At 42.7% G+C, this 14768-nt stretch overlaps 1 protein-coding gene across 2 annotated transcripts in view; it reads right to left on the bottom strand.

Moving 5' to 3' along the window:
• The window catches only part of AKAP9 (A-kinase anchoring protein 9), a 647464-nt gene that overhangs the window by 250321 nt on the left and 382375 nt on the right, over positions 1–14768 (bottom strand). For both annotated transcript variants that reach the window (XM_078663639.1, XM_078663638.1), the window contains 2 exons: positions 12005–12187; positions 5174–6247 (listed from right to left, as the gene is read on the bottom strand). In XM_078663639.1, coding sequence (XP_078519765.1) covers positions 5174–6247; positions 12005–12187 — 1257 coding nt within the window. The remainder of the gene's footprint in view (positions 1–5173; positions 6248–12004; positions 12188–14768) is intronic.

The following is a 14768-nucleotide window of genomic DNA, read 5'->3' as shown; positions in this document are numbered from 1 at the left end:
TTCTTGAAGTATTTCTTGAGTGGTCGTAAATCCAGCACTGGCCTCATTCTCTGCATTTCTTTAGAATGAGAGATAACCATGAATAACATCCCAATCTCCTCAGGCTGGCATCGCATCCAAAGCACTTTTCATTAAGAGCTTGATATTAGCAATCTAAGCTTATTTTGATCGTTAGTGGTTTCCCCTTTACAGTGTAAGATGGTGTTATTTGGTAAGAAATGCTAACACATGTCCATGTTGGACTATATCAAATACCTATCTGTCTGAAGTCCGATTCTGCAATTTTCCAAGAAATTAGAAATCCTGCCTCCCTCTGGCGAAATCAAAAGGGAGGCTGAGAGGCCAGCAAAGTCCAGCTTTACTCTACTTGTCTACGCTCCTGTTCTTGTTTGTTTGAAGGACAGGGATGTTTGCTGGTTTAAGAATATTGATATCTGTACTGCCCATACCGACAGACATTGGATGCCTACATGAACTGCCATTCATTCTTATATCTGTAGTACTTAAAGGATTGTTGGTTCTTCAGTGATTCTCCCAATATTGCATTGTAGGTGTAATTTCTGATTGCCTGCAAGCTCCTGTCTTCTTGGCAAAGACATTATGCCAGTCAGAGGGCTTGTCCATAATTAGTTATTATACCGAAGTCCAAATCTCTTTTCCTTGAGTCATGCATGTTGTCTCATCACTTTGGCATTTCCAATTTGACAAAAGACACAACCTGAGGAGTCTATAGTAACATCAAATAGAGAACAGAGGTTGGTTCTCCTTCCCTCAGAATTGCTCTTGCATGAATCCTGTTATCCTCCAGCATCTTATCAATGAAAGGGGTTATGGCACTCCAAAGCTGGCAGTCAAATCAGGTCACTGCTGCAGAGGCTCTGCAATTTGATTCGCCTCTGCTCCTAAGACATTGATGCACTTCCCCACAGAGTCCCATTTGCAAACCTTTCTATCCATGGGAGCGGTCTAAAGAGTTACAGGATTCTGCAATCTACATTGAGTGGTAGCAGAATCAGTTTACACTTGGTTTAGGGTTCACGTGTGAGAAGACTCAGTAACTTTATAATTCTATTCAAAGTGCGATAAGTTAACCATTCTGGCAGCTGGATTCTTCATCACTAAAAGTCCTTCCTCCCAAATGTGATCAAGGATGGGAATTGCTGTAACAATTCTATGCCATTTCTCCTTCAAATCTAAATGAGCGCGCACTTTTCCACATTGGACACAGGCAGACAGGGATCCCTTTTTTAAATAGAGGGTGTTACTTGCCAATATTGTCAGAGGGCAAAACCCATGGAACGGCCCTGGGCTTGCATCATCCTGAGTAACAAACTGTTTCCACTTTGAGATTTTATACTGTATGTTGCACTGCGGCCAGCAGCATAAGCTGCAATATCACCGTCTAACATTACCATTACTTGAACCAATATCCCCTAGATGTTCTTGCTGATCACTGTTTGAAGACGATGCTCCATCACCAAGAGGGATAACTTTATGCTTCACTGGTTTGACAGGTTTAGGGTGCAGACACTTTGAAAGTAAAGTGTGCTGGACAGGAGGCTAAGGAGCTGGCAGTGACTTCAAGTATTAGTGCAGGGTGGGAAAGATCTGGAATTCTCTGGTGTTTTAATTTAGCTGGAAACATAAAAGCTTGGTGCCTATGCTTGGGAGAGGGCCATGTTTCTGGTTATTTTTGATTGTGTGTGTTCCAATATTAGTAGATCAGCAGTGTAAAAAGCTTTATGCCCCTCACATAGATTTACGTTCTCACAAAAAAGGCTTTTATTTGGTCAAGGTTGGGGTCTTCATCTTTGCCATCACCTTTGTAGGCTGAAGACTACCACTGCAGAATCTTGGTAGGAGGCTGTGAAGGCAAAGTTGAAACAAACAAAGACTGGAGAAGCATAATCTGAAACAATGGCATAGCTGCTGAAGTTGAAGACACTATGAATACAATAGCTGATCGCATGGTAAAAGATTAAGTGGACTGCTACAAATCTGTCCTTGGATGGATCATCGACAAGCAAGAAGTTGATGGCTGTCAGTATGCTGTGTGAATGCTAGAATGACTTCAGCAGTGAATATTTTCTCTCAAGCAACTTTAATGATATGGATTGGATCTTGGAAGGACCATGTAACCTAACACTTTAAGATTCCCTCAGCTACGTCAAATTTCTTTTGGCCTTAAAGGCGAGATTAAAACTGCTCAGGTCCATTTCTACGAAACTAAAATTAGCACAGCTGCTAACTCTCCAAAGGAGATTTTTCGAATAGCGAAGTCCCTGATTACCCCTCTCCAAACACCTCCTTCAAAGGAAGGGTCCCTTGCATGCTGTAATCAACTAGCTGCATTTTTCCAAGCAAAGATTCAAGCCATCTATACTACCTTCCCCTCCAATCAGTCTCTGTCTGAGGAACTTGGGGCCATGGGCCTGGACCTGGTCCCGCCGCTGGACCAATTTTACCCTCTGGATGCAGAAACGTTAGACCAGGTCATTAGCAGAGTATCGTCTGGTTCTCCGTCGGACCCTGCACCTCCCCAATATCTCAGGGCGGCCATTGATTCTGTGCGGCCAACTATCTTAGAGATCCTAAATTCCTCTATATCAACGAGCACGGTCCCCCCCATGTGGAAATGTGCAATAGTTACAGCGCTACTGAAAAAGCCTAGTTTAGATCAATCTAACCTTTCCAACTACCTTCCAATCTCGCTTCTGCCCTGGCTGAGCAAACTGTTGGGGAAACATATTAATAACATCTTGGTTGACAATCTAGAATCCAACAGTCTGCTAGATGCCATGCAGACTGGCTTCCTGCCACATCAGGGGACGGAGACAGCCCTGCTGATGGTAACTGAAGAAGCGAGGAAGCTGGTAGATGAAGGGGGAACGGCTGCCATTATCCTTTTAGACCTAAGTGCATCGTTCGATACGGTCAATCACACCATCCTGACCGACCGACTCAAAAGTGTCGGGGTGACAGGCGCTGCACTGGCATGGCTTTCCTCCTTCCTCAGCAACCGCCACTTCCAGGTTTTTGAGGGGGACGTGGCCTCTTCCAGTTTACCTCTGGAATGTGGGGTTCCACAGGGCTCGGTCATAAGTCCGACGCTCTTCAATGTCTATATGCCTCCACTGGCGAGGATCATTCATCCATTTGGCATCAAGATCCTCAGCTACGCAGCTGAAACCCAGTTGGTGGTATCTCTCCACCACGACAAGGGACCGTCTTGCACGCTGGCTCCCTGTCTTGAAGCAGTGGCCAAATGGATGGAGTGTTCCTACCTCCGCCTTAATGGCGATAAGACAGAGATTATGTTATTAGGAAATTCCTCCCCCTCTATCTCTGTCCCCATATGGCCGTCTTGCCTAGGCCCAGCTCCCTCCCCAAAGTCACACATAAAGAGCTTAGGCGTCTGGCTTGACAACTCGCTCAATTTCGGACACCAGGCCACTATGCTTTCATCAACCTGCTACGGGCTGCTAAGAATGCTCCGCAAAATCATTCCCCTTCTTCCTTTTGAAGCGAGAAGAATAATTGTCCAGGCCCTTATATTGTCCCGGCTGGACTATGGAAATGTTTTGTATCTATGAGCCCCGCAGGCTATAGTAAACAAACTGCAAGTGGTCCAGAATAGCGCAGCAAGGATGCTTCTACAGGTCCCACGGCGGCAGTCTGCAAGGCCAGCTCTCCGACAGCTTCACTGGCTACCCATGGCTGCCAGAATACAATTTAAGGCTATGTGCATTGCACATAAAGCCATGTGGAAAACTGGCCCTGCAATCCTTCATCCATTACTAACACCTTATATGCCGCCGAGAGCTCTACGCTCTAGCTCCCTACATCTTGCCGCTCCCAAGAAAATGAGGAAGGAAAGATGGGGAGGACGCTCCTTCTCATTCACTGCGGCTGAATTGTGGAACTCTCTTCCTCAAGCTTTGCGAGAGAACCGCAATCTGTTGACTTTTCGCAAGCTTCTAAAAACACACCTGTTTGGATTGCCCTTTTAAGTGGTGAAAACTGTTGTGCTCTGATTTCTCTTCCTTAAGCGCTACGAGGCCTCCGGGTAGCCAGGCGCTATAGAAATACTTTTTCATTCATTCATACACGATCTATAATTTGAATGATTCGCAGTATATTAATCGTACTTTCCTGCTGCCTTAGATGAACCAGCTTTGTTTGAACACCTGATGGTTGCTCCTTAATTGTTCTGTCCTGATGATAACCAGAGAATTGAATATGGTCGAAACGCCGTTGACGCCTTCCTTGGCAAAAAATAGTGGAAGCACTGATTGTTGTTTGTCTTTGTGATCCTACAAACCTGTTACTGTATATAATTATTTCCTTTTTTGCCATGATTATTATTTGTGTTTACACTTTAGTTTTTGTCCTTTGTTATTGATATATGTTTGTATAACCTTTTGAGCACCCTCTGCATTATTATTTATTTGAATTTTCTATCAATGAAAAATATATTTTTTGATAATGTTTTTTAAGGGTACTGAATTATTCCATGACTTCTCTGAATTGGATCTTTTTAAATCATTTGAAGTCGCAAATGTTTCATTTTTGAATTAGGAGCCTGAACCATTGTAATATTCACACAGTTTATTAGCCCCAGGTTTGGGTTACAGGCCTGCCCCTGGTTATTGGTTCACTCAAATTTCACAGAACTTATCGAGAACCAGTGTTTGGATTTGTTTTGGGTGGAACACTTTCAGCCGTTTTGCCTTTTGCACATGAGGTAAGCATGCTTACTGGTTATGTTGTGGGCACCAAAGATGCGATTTTCTTTTCTTTTTTGATCTCACTTTCCAGTCCCTCTCTATCTCCCTACACAGAGCAATAGGGCTACTTTGTGGTTAACTAGGTTTGTTACCAGTGCAAAGTGACTAATTCAATTTTCAGCAATGAGATTAGGCCTTCAGAACTTTTTTCCCCTGGAAAACGATTAAAACCGGTATTGATCAGCACAACGTGAAACTGTACAGCACACAAAGTACATACACAATGTTTAATTACAGAGGATTCAAGAATTACACTCTCTTATATTAAGAATTTTGAGGATAAAATATTTTAAACTTGAGTACACATCAATACAGCAGAATATTTACACACTTCTTGCATATAGAAGAATAGACTTTAAAGCAAAAGGTACCTGAAATGCACTCACCTGTCCTTCTTTGAGCAGCTCTTTGGTATCCTTTTCCATGTGACTTTGCTGCATCTCGTTTATTATTCCCCGGAGCTCTAAAAGTCTCTCTTCTTTTGACATTGCCTCCTTCTGAGCAGCATTTGCCTGCTCTTTTTCAAATTCTAGCTGTTTGTGCATTTCCACCAACTGGTTATTCATATCCAAAAGCCTTACTCTTAACTCTGATAATTCAGACTCTGCTTGCATCTCTGATGTGCTCTGCATTTGCGTCCTGTTCAGCAAGTCTTTAATGCCAACTGGGTTGGCCGCCGTATCCCGGATGTATTTGGTTTGTACCTGAATTGCTTTTAGCTGGGCTTCACTCACAAGAGCAGCAGCAACATTTTCTCTCATTTTCTCCTCCATTTCCAATAACCTATGTTCAAGTACATTGCTCTCAAACTCTGCTTGTTCCTTCAGAAACTTTATTTGGTTGTAGCACTCACTCAGTACGAGATCCTTTTCTCTGATTTCTTCCTGAAGCTCTCGGAGTTTAAGCTCCATACTGTTGATAGTGTTTTGTGCAGCTTCCTCTACAGAGTTAAGTAAAACTTGATGTGTTATACCTTGGACAGTATTCTCCCTCAGTGCAGTTTCCAACATGTCAGCTTTGTCGCTGCTGTCTACCTCTATTAGTATACCATGGCTATTTGTAAGAGCACCAATATCTTTCTCACCAACTGTCCCATGCTCCCGCTTCCAGATATCTAGCTGTTCCTTAAGCAAGTTAATTTTATTGTTTGCTTCCTTCAGTTCGCTTTTTGTCAGCTTTACCTCTGCATCATTTTTGTCCACTTTTTGCTGTAAAATCCTGTTTTCCACTAACACGGATTCAAGCTGATGCTTCAGGCTGTCACCATCCTCTGACACACCAGATAAATCGACTGCCACTTTCCCCTCAATGTTTGCCAATTCCTGCTGAAGTTTTTCAATCACATCATTAAGCTGTTCAATTTCATCTGCACTGCTTCTCTTTACACGTTCCTGGTCACTCTTTAAACATTCTATCTGGGCTTCAAGTTCTCTAATCTGCTCATTCTTTTCTTCAATCACCTACACAATGAGCAGAAAACAATTTATGTACAGAATAAGTAATTTTCTTCTTTTATTTGTTGTTTACATTAAAAATACTAGACTTTTCAGGAGAATTACTTTTTTGCTAATTCCCCTGAAGCTTACTTCATTTACTTGAATGAGGTATGTTATAAGAAAAAAATTATAGTCACCAAGAATTATGACGAGGGCATGCCCATTTGCAATACAATGTGTACTGAAACAAAAAAAATTTTCCAAAGGCCAATACTGCAATTAAATCTCTGGTGTCAATGAGACAGCAGAGAGAGAGTCGGCAGAAAAGAGCTTCAACAAAAAACATCACACTACTAAGTGCATGGAAACTGATTGTTAGTTTCAGACCACCATGTAAGAAGTGAACAGAAATAATTAATTAAAGTATGACTGTATTTCGCTGAAGCCATTTCCTGGACAGTGAAAATTATAGTTTATTACTATTTGTTTGCGGGCTAAAAACGAGAACAATGATGCATCACAGAAAATTGCAGCAATACACATTAGCAATAACTATTTGGCAAAATCACAGACTTGAAAATGTGTTGCAGTGGGAGTAGAACGATGTGAGCATCAAATGATGAAAGCCTCTCACCTCCATTACCACGTCCAAAGAGGAAAATTCTTCTTGGGTATAATACATTTAGTGGGGATAGGTGCACACTCTTTGAGGTTTAATGATCACAGTTCCAAGATTATGGGCAAAACAAATAAGACTGCAACTAAAAGGTCCCAGCCTAACATTGGATGGCACTCTGGCTATATTGCGTCTGTGCTTTAGACTACTCTTGATAATATTGGGACATCCAACAAATAGATCTCTTACTGCTCTTATGTAACCAAGCTGAATTTATAAAATGCGTCATGTGACATCTAAGAATTCAAAATAATGGACAGCTGGTTCAAGTATATCACTATAAGGGGATATCAGAACAAATATGTAAAATCCCTAAAAGCGCAAAAGGAAGTGCGGCAAAGAATGATCATTTAATTCACAGGTAGACCTGCCACTTGCCCATCATTACCCCAGACTACAAAGCTATACTGGTCTCAATTGCATGTGTTGAACTGTGCTATGCCTGGAGACTCCCACAGGTTTGGTTTGTTTCTTACCTTTACAGGTTCAATCAATACATTTTTTTTTTTAAAGAATGATCATTTAAGTCAACTGCACAGTAGAATATATATATTATCTTGACTTCCCGCTCTTGTTTCAGTTTGCCTAAATGTTGTCATTCTCTTGATATTTATCAAACTAATCAGATCATATATCTGCACATTTTGCCCATTCCTCCATTATTTCAAATGAAAACTTGACTGTTGGTGAATAAAAGAATGGCACAGTGCAGCCCAACACCAGACACTATTGTTTTGAATAATGCCAATTGCAAATTTCACCCGACTCATCAATTGAAGCCTTCGGAATTTCAGTTTTTGAATAATGGGTGTGGAATTCCACTGTATTCCTTGTCCTACCCAGATTGGGTCACCAAAATATTGTACTAGGGAAACAGAGTCTCAATTAACTGTCCATCTCCTGATAACTAGAATCTTATTTATTTGAGGAGTTTTAATTTATCCAATGTTTAAATGGTGTTGCATACTTACACGATTCAGCCAAAAGCAACAATTATTTATTGCTGATGTAATTACTCAGACTGAATCTTCCTCTAATCCAATGCCATCTACCGAATGCGAGTTTACACTATGAAATAGGGTCACCATGGCCAAAGGCCAAAAACTCTCAAGCAATTACTCTAAAACCTTCCTTCTTACTCATGTGGAAGGCCATAAAATAACACCATGATGAATCAATGCATCCTGTATTTGCAACCAAAACCACAACCAATCAAAACCATAGGCCAACAGCAAGTGAGAGACAAAAGGAGATTACAAGTGAAATAAAATAAGAATTAAATATGAAAAATAGGATCAATGATAAGTGATGAGGCATTACTTCAACTTCTTTGTGTCAGTTCTTATGTGCAGATGATTATATAGCCACAACAACTTCTAATGTTCACATCGTTGCATTAAGACATGTTATAATAAGAGAAAATTGTAAAGAGCTGTAACCCAATCTTATAAATCCATTGCAACACCCCCTCTAGAAAATTTAACTGGGGTCATTTCTCCCACAGAATTTAAGGGAAGGCCATTTTCGTTGGTAATGTTATGAGTGGGGGGCGGCCTGTCTCTTTCGCATTTTCCCTCTGAGGCTCCTGTGTTGATTGAGTTCACTGAAACCTTACCCAATAGCCTGCTTCTAAATCTATTGTTCAAGTGACAATAGGCTGTCAATTGGGTGGATAGATTGTACGTATGGTGGATGAAAAAACAACCAACTCTTTTGAGAGTTGGATATTTTCACTTTTGAAAAGCAGGATGATGTGCTTTCTATCCTTGGAAGAAAATAAAATCATCTCCTTCATATGGCATACCAACAAATGCATGGCCGGCTGCAGGCTCCTGAGCAAAGCGTTAGGAACCAGAACGTATTCTTCAACAAATTAAGCACTGAATATAAATAAAGTACTTTTAAGAATTGGTGACTGTTGAAACAGCGATGTCAGATACAGAGGTGGCTCATCCTTCTGATGAGCACATCCAGGAGGAAATTACTAAACATGTCGTTTTTCAACATGTGAAATAGCCTGTTCAGGAAGCATTTTACATGGTATTGTCTAGAAAAAAGGAGGTAGCAAGGAGTGCAAATCATTTCTGAAGATGAATGTGGGATGTAAAAAGCTACAAGAAGAAAATATGTGCTGTAAATGAAACGGAGAGTACAGGCAAGTCAGTAAGAGAAAGAGGTGATGACCGTTGCGACACAGAAGAGAGCGAGATGTCTAAAACAGCACACCATATTTGGCAAAGGTACTGGAGGCTCATGTTGCCAAATGCCTGTCCAACTTCATGGAAGAATCCGAGTGCCTCGACTCACATCAGGCAGGATTCCGCCCCGCCCACTCGACAGAGGCAGTGGTAGTCTCGGTACTCGATTCTCTCCGTGATTGTGCAGACAAACGTTCCCCTCAGGCTCAGGTGCTCCTGGATTTGTCGGGCGCGTTCAACGCGGTCGATCATATCATCTTGATCGACCGTGCCACTCGGGCCGGCATCCGGGGCACGGCAGCCAGCTGGTTGAAATCCTTCCTTGAGGGCCGTACTCAGGCAGTCCGCATGGGTAACCTGGTGGGTACCACTCAGACCATCACATGTGGCGTGCCCCAGGGTTCTTCCTTGTCACCTCACCTGTTTAATCTCTATATCTCTCCACTCATTCAGGCTCTTAGAGATAGACAGGTGACAGTGCTCAACTACGCGGACGACTTGTAAATACTTTTTACAATAGATAACTCTGAAGCTTCAATATCAACTTTCCAATCCACCTTGAGGTTTATCCAAGCGTGGATGGACCAAAACCACCTGAAGTTGAACCCAGGTAAAACTGAGTTGGTCCTCACAGGAGACAGTGCCAAATATTGGGGCCCGCACTATTGGCCGTCAGACATGGGCCAAGCACCGACTCCCTCCACCTCAGCAAAGACACTGGGAGTCATTGTGAACAGTGACCTATCACTCAAAGCACAAGTAGGTCAGGTAGTCTCTAAGGGTTTTTTCCAACTCAGGAAAATTCGGAAGGTTCGCCGCCGCCTCCTCACCCGGGAGGCCTTGACACAGGTGGTGATCGCCACGGTGATCTCCCATTTAGATTATGCGAACTCGATTTATCTGGGCCTGCCTCTGCACCTTCTGAAACGCCTTCAGATGGTGCAGAACCATGCAGCCAGACTGATTTTAAATCAGCCTAGATGGCAACCTGCCACCCCTCTCCTGGCAAACCTTCACTGGCTCCCTGTGGCTCAGCGCAGTACCTTCAAAGCTGGCTGCATGATTTTTAATGCCCTACACTGTAAAAGTCCCAAATTAATCGAGAGACTTATCATAAAGTATGCCCCGTTCAGAAACTTGCGCTCGGCCAATCAAGGTCTCCTTCAGATACCATCTTTTAAGCGCAAACGTGCGGGCGGATGCAGATTCGGATCACTGGCTCCACGGTTGTGGAACATCCTCCCTCTGGAGATCCGGCTCTGCCCTGACCTCCTGTCATTTAGAAAAGCCTTAAAGACCTGGCTCTTCCAGCAAGCATTCCAATAAATCCCGTTCGCTTGCTTCCCTGGTCATACCCTCTATCGCTGACAGCGCCAAGAAACCAATCGGTGTTAGTGCGATTAAGAAATTTCTTTTAACATAACATAACATACTATAATGATGACCTGAATAATGATGCAAATGAGTATGTTTCACATATAAATGCTGACATGGGTTCATGGAACAAACTAAGGATAATGATGATGAGGTTCCTCAAGCATCTAATATTTTAAAGGATCCTTTAAGTCAAACATTACTTGATCCTAAAGAGATAAGACGTGCCTGCAGGTGAAACTGGTAGCCTCTGGAACATGTGGCAGAATATAGTAAAATTTGGATTCAACAGCCTTTGTAAAAAGAAGGAAGGCAAATCATGAAGACAAAATGTTTATGCCCAGTAATAGGGGACAAGGAACCAGAACTAATTTAAGTTTTGAAAAAACCCAGCCATGGATTAGAATGTTCACTTGTGTGAAGAGAAGCTTTCAAAGGCATTGGGCCCTCTAGGGCATACATTCGATTTGGTGGAGGAAGCACATTTTAAAGGAGGTGATTTGGATATTTAATTTTTACAAAGTTTGTGGCAGACAGCGCTTAGTGTTTTATTGAGAAAACGCTAACACTGGCCTTACTGTTGAGAGGCGCATAACAGACACCAATGGGAAGAGGGTGGAGCAAAGGTGGGACATGCGCCCGCCTTTGCCCAATTGAGTGCTGTATTTTTTTTTAAACGCATGCAAGAGCCAATAGTAGCCGACGAAAGCAAAAGCACACGCAGAAGCGTGTGGTCAGCTTTCAGAACCCCCTACATGAGGTCTCGCGCTGCACGAGCACTGCTGCGCACTGCAACGCTGGTCGCGAGACCTAAAAACACACACGACAGGAGGAAGAGAAAGACAGGAAAACAGGCACATAAGGAGAAAGCAGGAACCTGCAAGAGTGGGAAAAAGGGGTAGCAGTGTCTGATAGTGGATTAAGGAGGCCGGAGGTGAATTCAACACTACGCATCAATGGCATTGGGTGCAGTGATTTTTAATAGGACCACCAGAGCAGCGCTTTTGCGCACCGGCACTCATTCTTTTACAAATTAAGCACTGCACGGGCCAGGGTTGTTTTGGGCTCCCAGTCTGACCCTGGAGATGCCTAATATTTAAGGGGACCTGCTGGTACTGTTAAAGTGTCCAGGGGTCCCTTTTGCTATAAGTTAAACAAGCTGCCGAATATACATATACATAGAAAGAAAACATTCTGCTAGGGTGATATTCAAACACGCTGTGACTGTATGCAATATCCTCCCGGTGAAGAAACTAGCTTACTGCAAGTAGCCTAGTAATAATACATATGCCACTTTTACTTAGAGAAAACCATGAGACTAGGAGACTGATAGGGCAGGGCCAACAAGAAACGATAATAGGTTGGATGGGATAAAACTTGCAATCTGACTGTGAAGTTTAACGACTAAATGGAAATATAACACTTAAACTTCTGCTTCAAGACATTATGACAGTGAATTAACTATTTGCTCCAAAACATGTCTGAAAACATTTGTTTCTTCAAAAAGAGTAAAAAAACAAAAAAAACACGCACTTTGTTATCCGTTGCATTTTCAAGATGTTGCTGCATTTTTGTTATTTGCTCATTTAAATGATCGATTTCCTTGTCCTTTTCTTGCATAATTTGTGCAAGTTTCCCACTGTGTGAATAAAGATCCTTTACAGATGAATCTTTTTCCGAAGCATGCGCCCCCATTCTTAAGTTATCCAGTTCATCCTGCCATTAAAAACAAGAGTATAGTTAAATATTCTGATTTCATGGAAAGAGAACATTAGAACAAATCACCATTCAAGAGAAAACAAACATGAACCTCCTCAGTACATTATGGATGCACCATTATTTAACATTTACAAACTACTCAAGGCCCCATGGACGTTTTTCTCTAGTAATTTCTTCTGGCTACAGGCTATGCCCTGTTCCAAGAGGCCTCCACACCTGCCCAAAAGAAATTCTAAAAAAAACAGCACCCCCACTGGCTTCACAACGCAATGGTAGACGTACTCAGCTGCACGGTGGGATGCTGGGCAGAGAGCCTGGTGGCAGACACTGCAGAAACTGCTGTTGAACACGACTGAAGATTGTCCATAGTAGATTTTGGGTGCAGGCCCGGTCACTGACCCCTAGTGCGAGCAGCAAAAAGCTGTTTGCAACATCACTGGATGCACAGTGTGCTGAGCGCAAAGGCCATTGGCCACACAATGTCTTGAGAATGGTTTGCTTTGAACATAAGACATTAACTTATCTCTTACAAAAAGCACAGAAATAACCTGAAAAACATGGCTAAATACAGTTATAATGTCCACAACTATGTTCTTCTGTAATATGATTGTAAAATAGAAATGGTATTACGCAGGTTCCCTCTATTCTGGCAATAACATGGAATGTGATTGTTGCACTGGAGTATTAAATATGTGAATTTGTGTTCATTAGTTCACTTGTTTCAAATATTTGTTGTTGTTTTTGGGCAACATAAATGTGTACTGGCATGGAATAAATAAGTAGTATAAATGCAGATATTCAGGGTGCAATACGCTATTAATTACCATTGTTGTAAGGGGGAGGGGTCTCTCAACATTAGTAATACATAGCCTCTACATACATGGTAATGCCATGGAATTTTTACCATTTTGTTTTTTCATAAAAGGCATTTCAAAGAGGTCTTAAAACACAGTCAGAGGAGTTGTCCCTTCGTGTAAAGTCATTGTAACATGCAAGCTCTGAGGCAGAACACAGTTTTTTCTCATTTAAAAGTATTAATGTGTCTTTACTAGTACACTTGTTCCAAATAACTTATTTGGCCTGATATATTTTCAATTGAGATATACATATGATATATGTTAGATTTGGGGGTCTCTAGTTGGCACAGGTAGGTACTTGTGACAAATAGGGACCCTTGCCTCTATGGTAAGGGGGTACACTCCTAAACTAACCCCTGCTCACCCCCATGGTAGCTTGGCACGAGCAGACAGGCTTATCTAAGAGGCAGTGTGTTAAGCATTTGTGACCACATACAGTAACCCAGTGACAACACTACAGATGGACACCACACAGTTGAATATGAAAAATAAGTATACTTTATATAGACTTATCACAAGACCACAAACGACATAAATCCATAATACTATTCTTAAAATGGTAGTTTTAGCTTAGTTCAGTTCTTAAGATGCGACACTTTAAGTCAATGTACCTTAGGATGCATGATGCTTCCACAACAAAAGTGTTGCAGCGATGGAAATGTGGCAAAGTTCAGGTGCAAAGAATAAAAAAGATGTGAAGATCTTCCAGATGCGGTACGTTTCTCTGATGATGCGAGCAGTCTCGGTTCGAAGCGTCAACTGCAGCGGCGACATCCTTGTTCAGCGATGCGACGGCAACAACCTCGGCTGCGGCACTCTTCTCCAACGTTTGCGAGACACTACAATGGGGACATTCAAGATGCGACAGCAGCAGCTCCGACGGTGGCACGCTTCTCTGTGGATGTGAGGCGCTTTTCTTGATGCGGTGCAGTGCAACAGCTAGAGAGGTGACATCCACAATGAGACGGCAGCAGCAGCGATGGCAACACACTTCTTCCTCGTTGAGACGCTTCTCTCGATGCCGTGCAGTGCGACAACAACAGCAGCGACATCCAAGATGCGACGGCAGCAGCAGCGGCGGTGACACGCTTCCTCTTCCTTGCGAGACGGTCCAAGCCCTTGGAGATCCTTCACAAGTTGAAAATAAAGCACACAAAGTTCTTTATCCTTTCTTTGGCAATCAGGCAACCACTGCAGGCCAATCCCCCAAGCAGCACTTCAGCTTAGGGATAGTCTCTCCTCAGTTTCTTCAGGTTCCTCTCCTTAGCAAAGGTTTCTTCTGGTAGTCCAAAAGTGATCTAATTTCTTGGGATCAGGGTCCCAATATTTATACCCCAAAATCCTTTGTCCTCTGAGGGCAGAGGGGCCTTTGCCCAGTCCAAACCAGTTCTGGAGCATCCACTACGACCCCTCGCGGCGGGATGCCTGGCTTTCACCTTGTGAATACCCTGCCGGGGTATCTCACAGGGGAATACCAGGACGGGTTCCCTAAGCAAGCGCCTTGAGACCCCTGGGTGATTCGTGCGCTATATAAATCGAAATACATTTACATTTACATTTTTACATGACTCCTTCTTTCCTTTCACAGTGCAGGGCAGAAACATCAGACGCCCCACAGGAGGTTGATCCAGCATTGTGGAGGAAAGGCACAGCCCTGGAGCCCTCCGTTGACATGATTCCTTCTTTCCTTTCACAGTGCAGGACAGAGACATAAGACGCAC

Source organism: Lissotriton helveticus, chromosome 10 (genome assembly GCF_964261635.1).
Source record: "Lissotriton helveticus chromosome 10, aLisHel1.1, whole genome shotgun sequence".
Classification (NCBI taxonomy): Eukaryota; Metazoa; Chordata; class Amphibia; order Caudata; family Salamandridae; genus Lissotriton; species Lissotriton helveticus.
The sequence above is the reverse complement of the archived record's forward strand: the minus strand, read 5'-3'. Positions and strand labels throughout refer to the sequence as shown.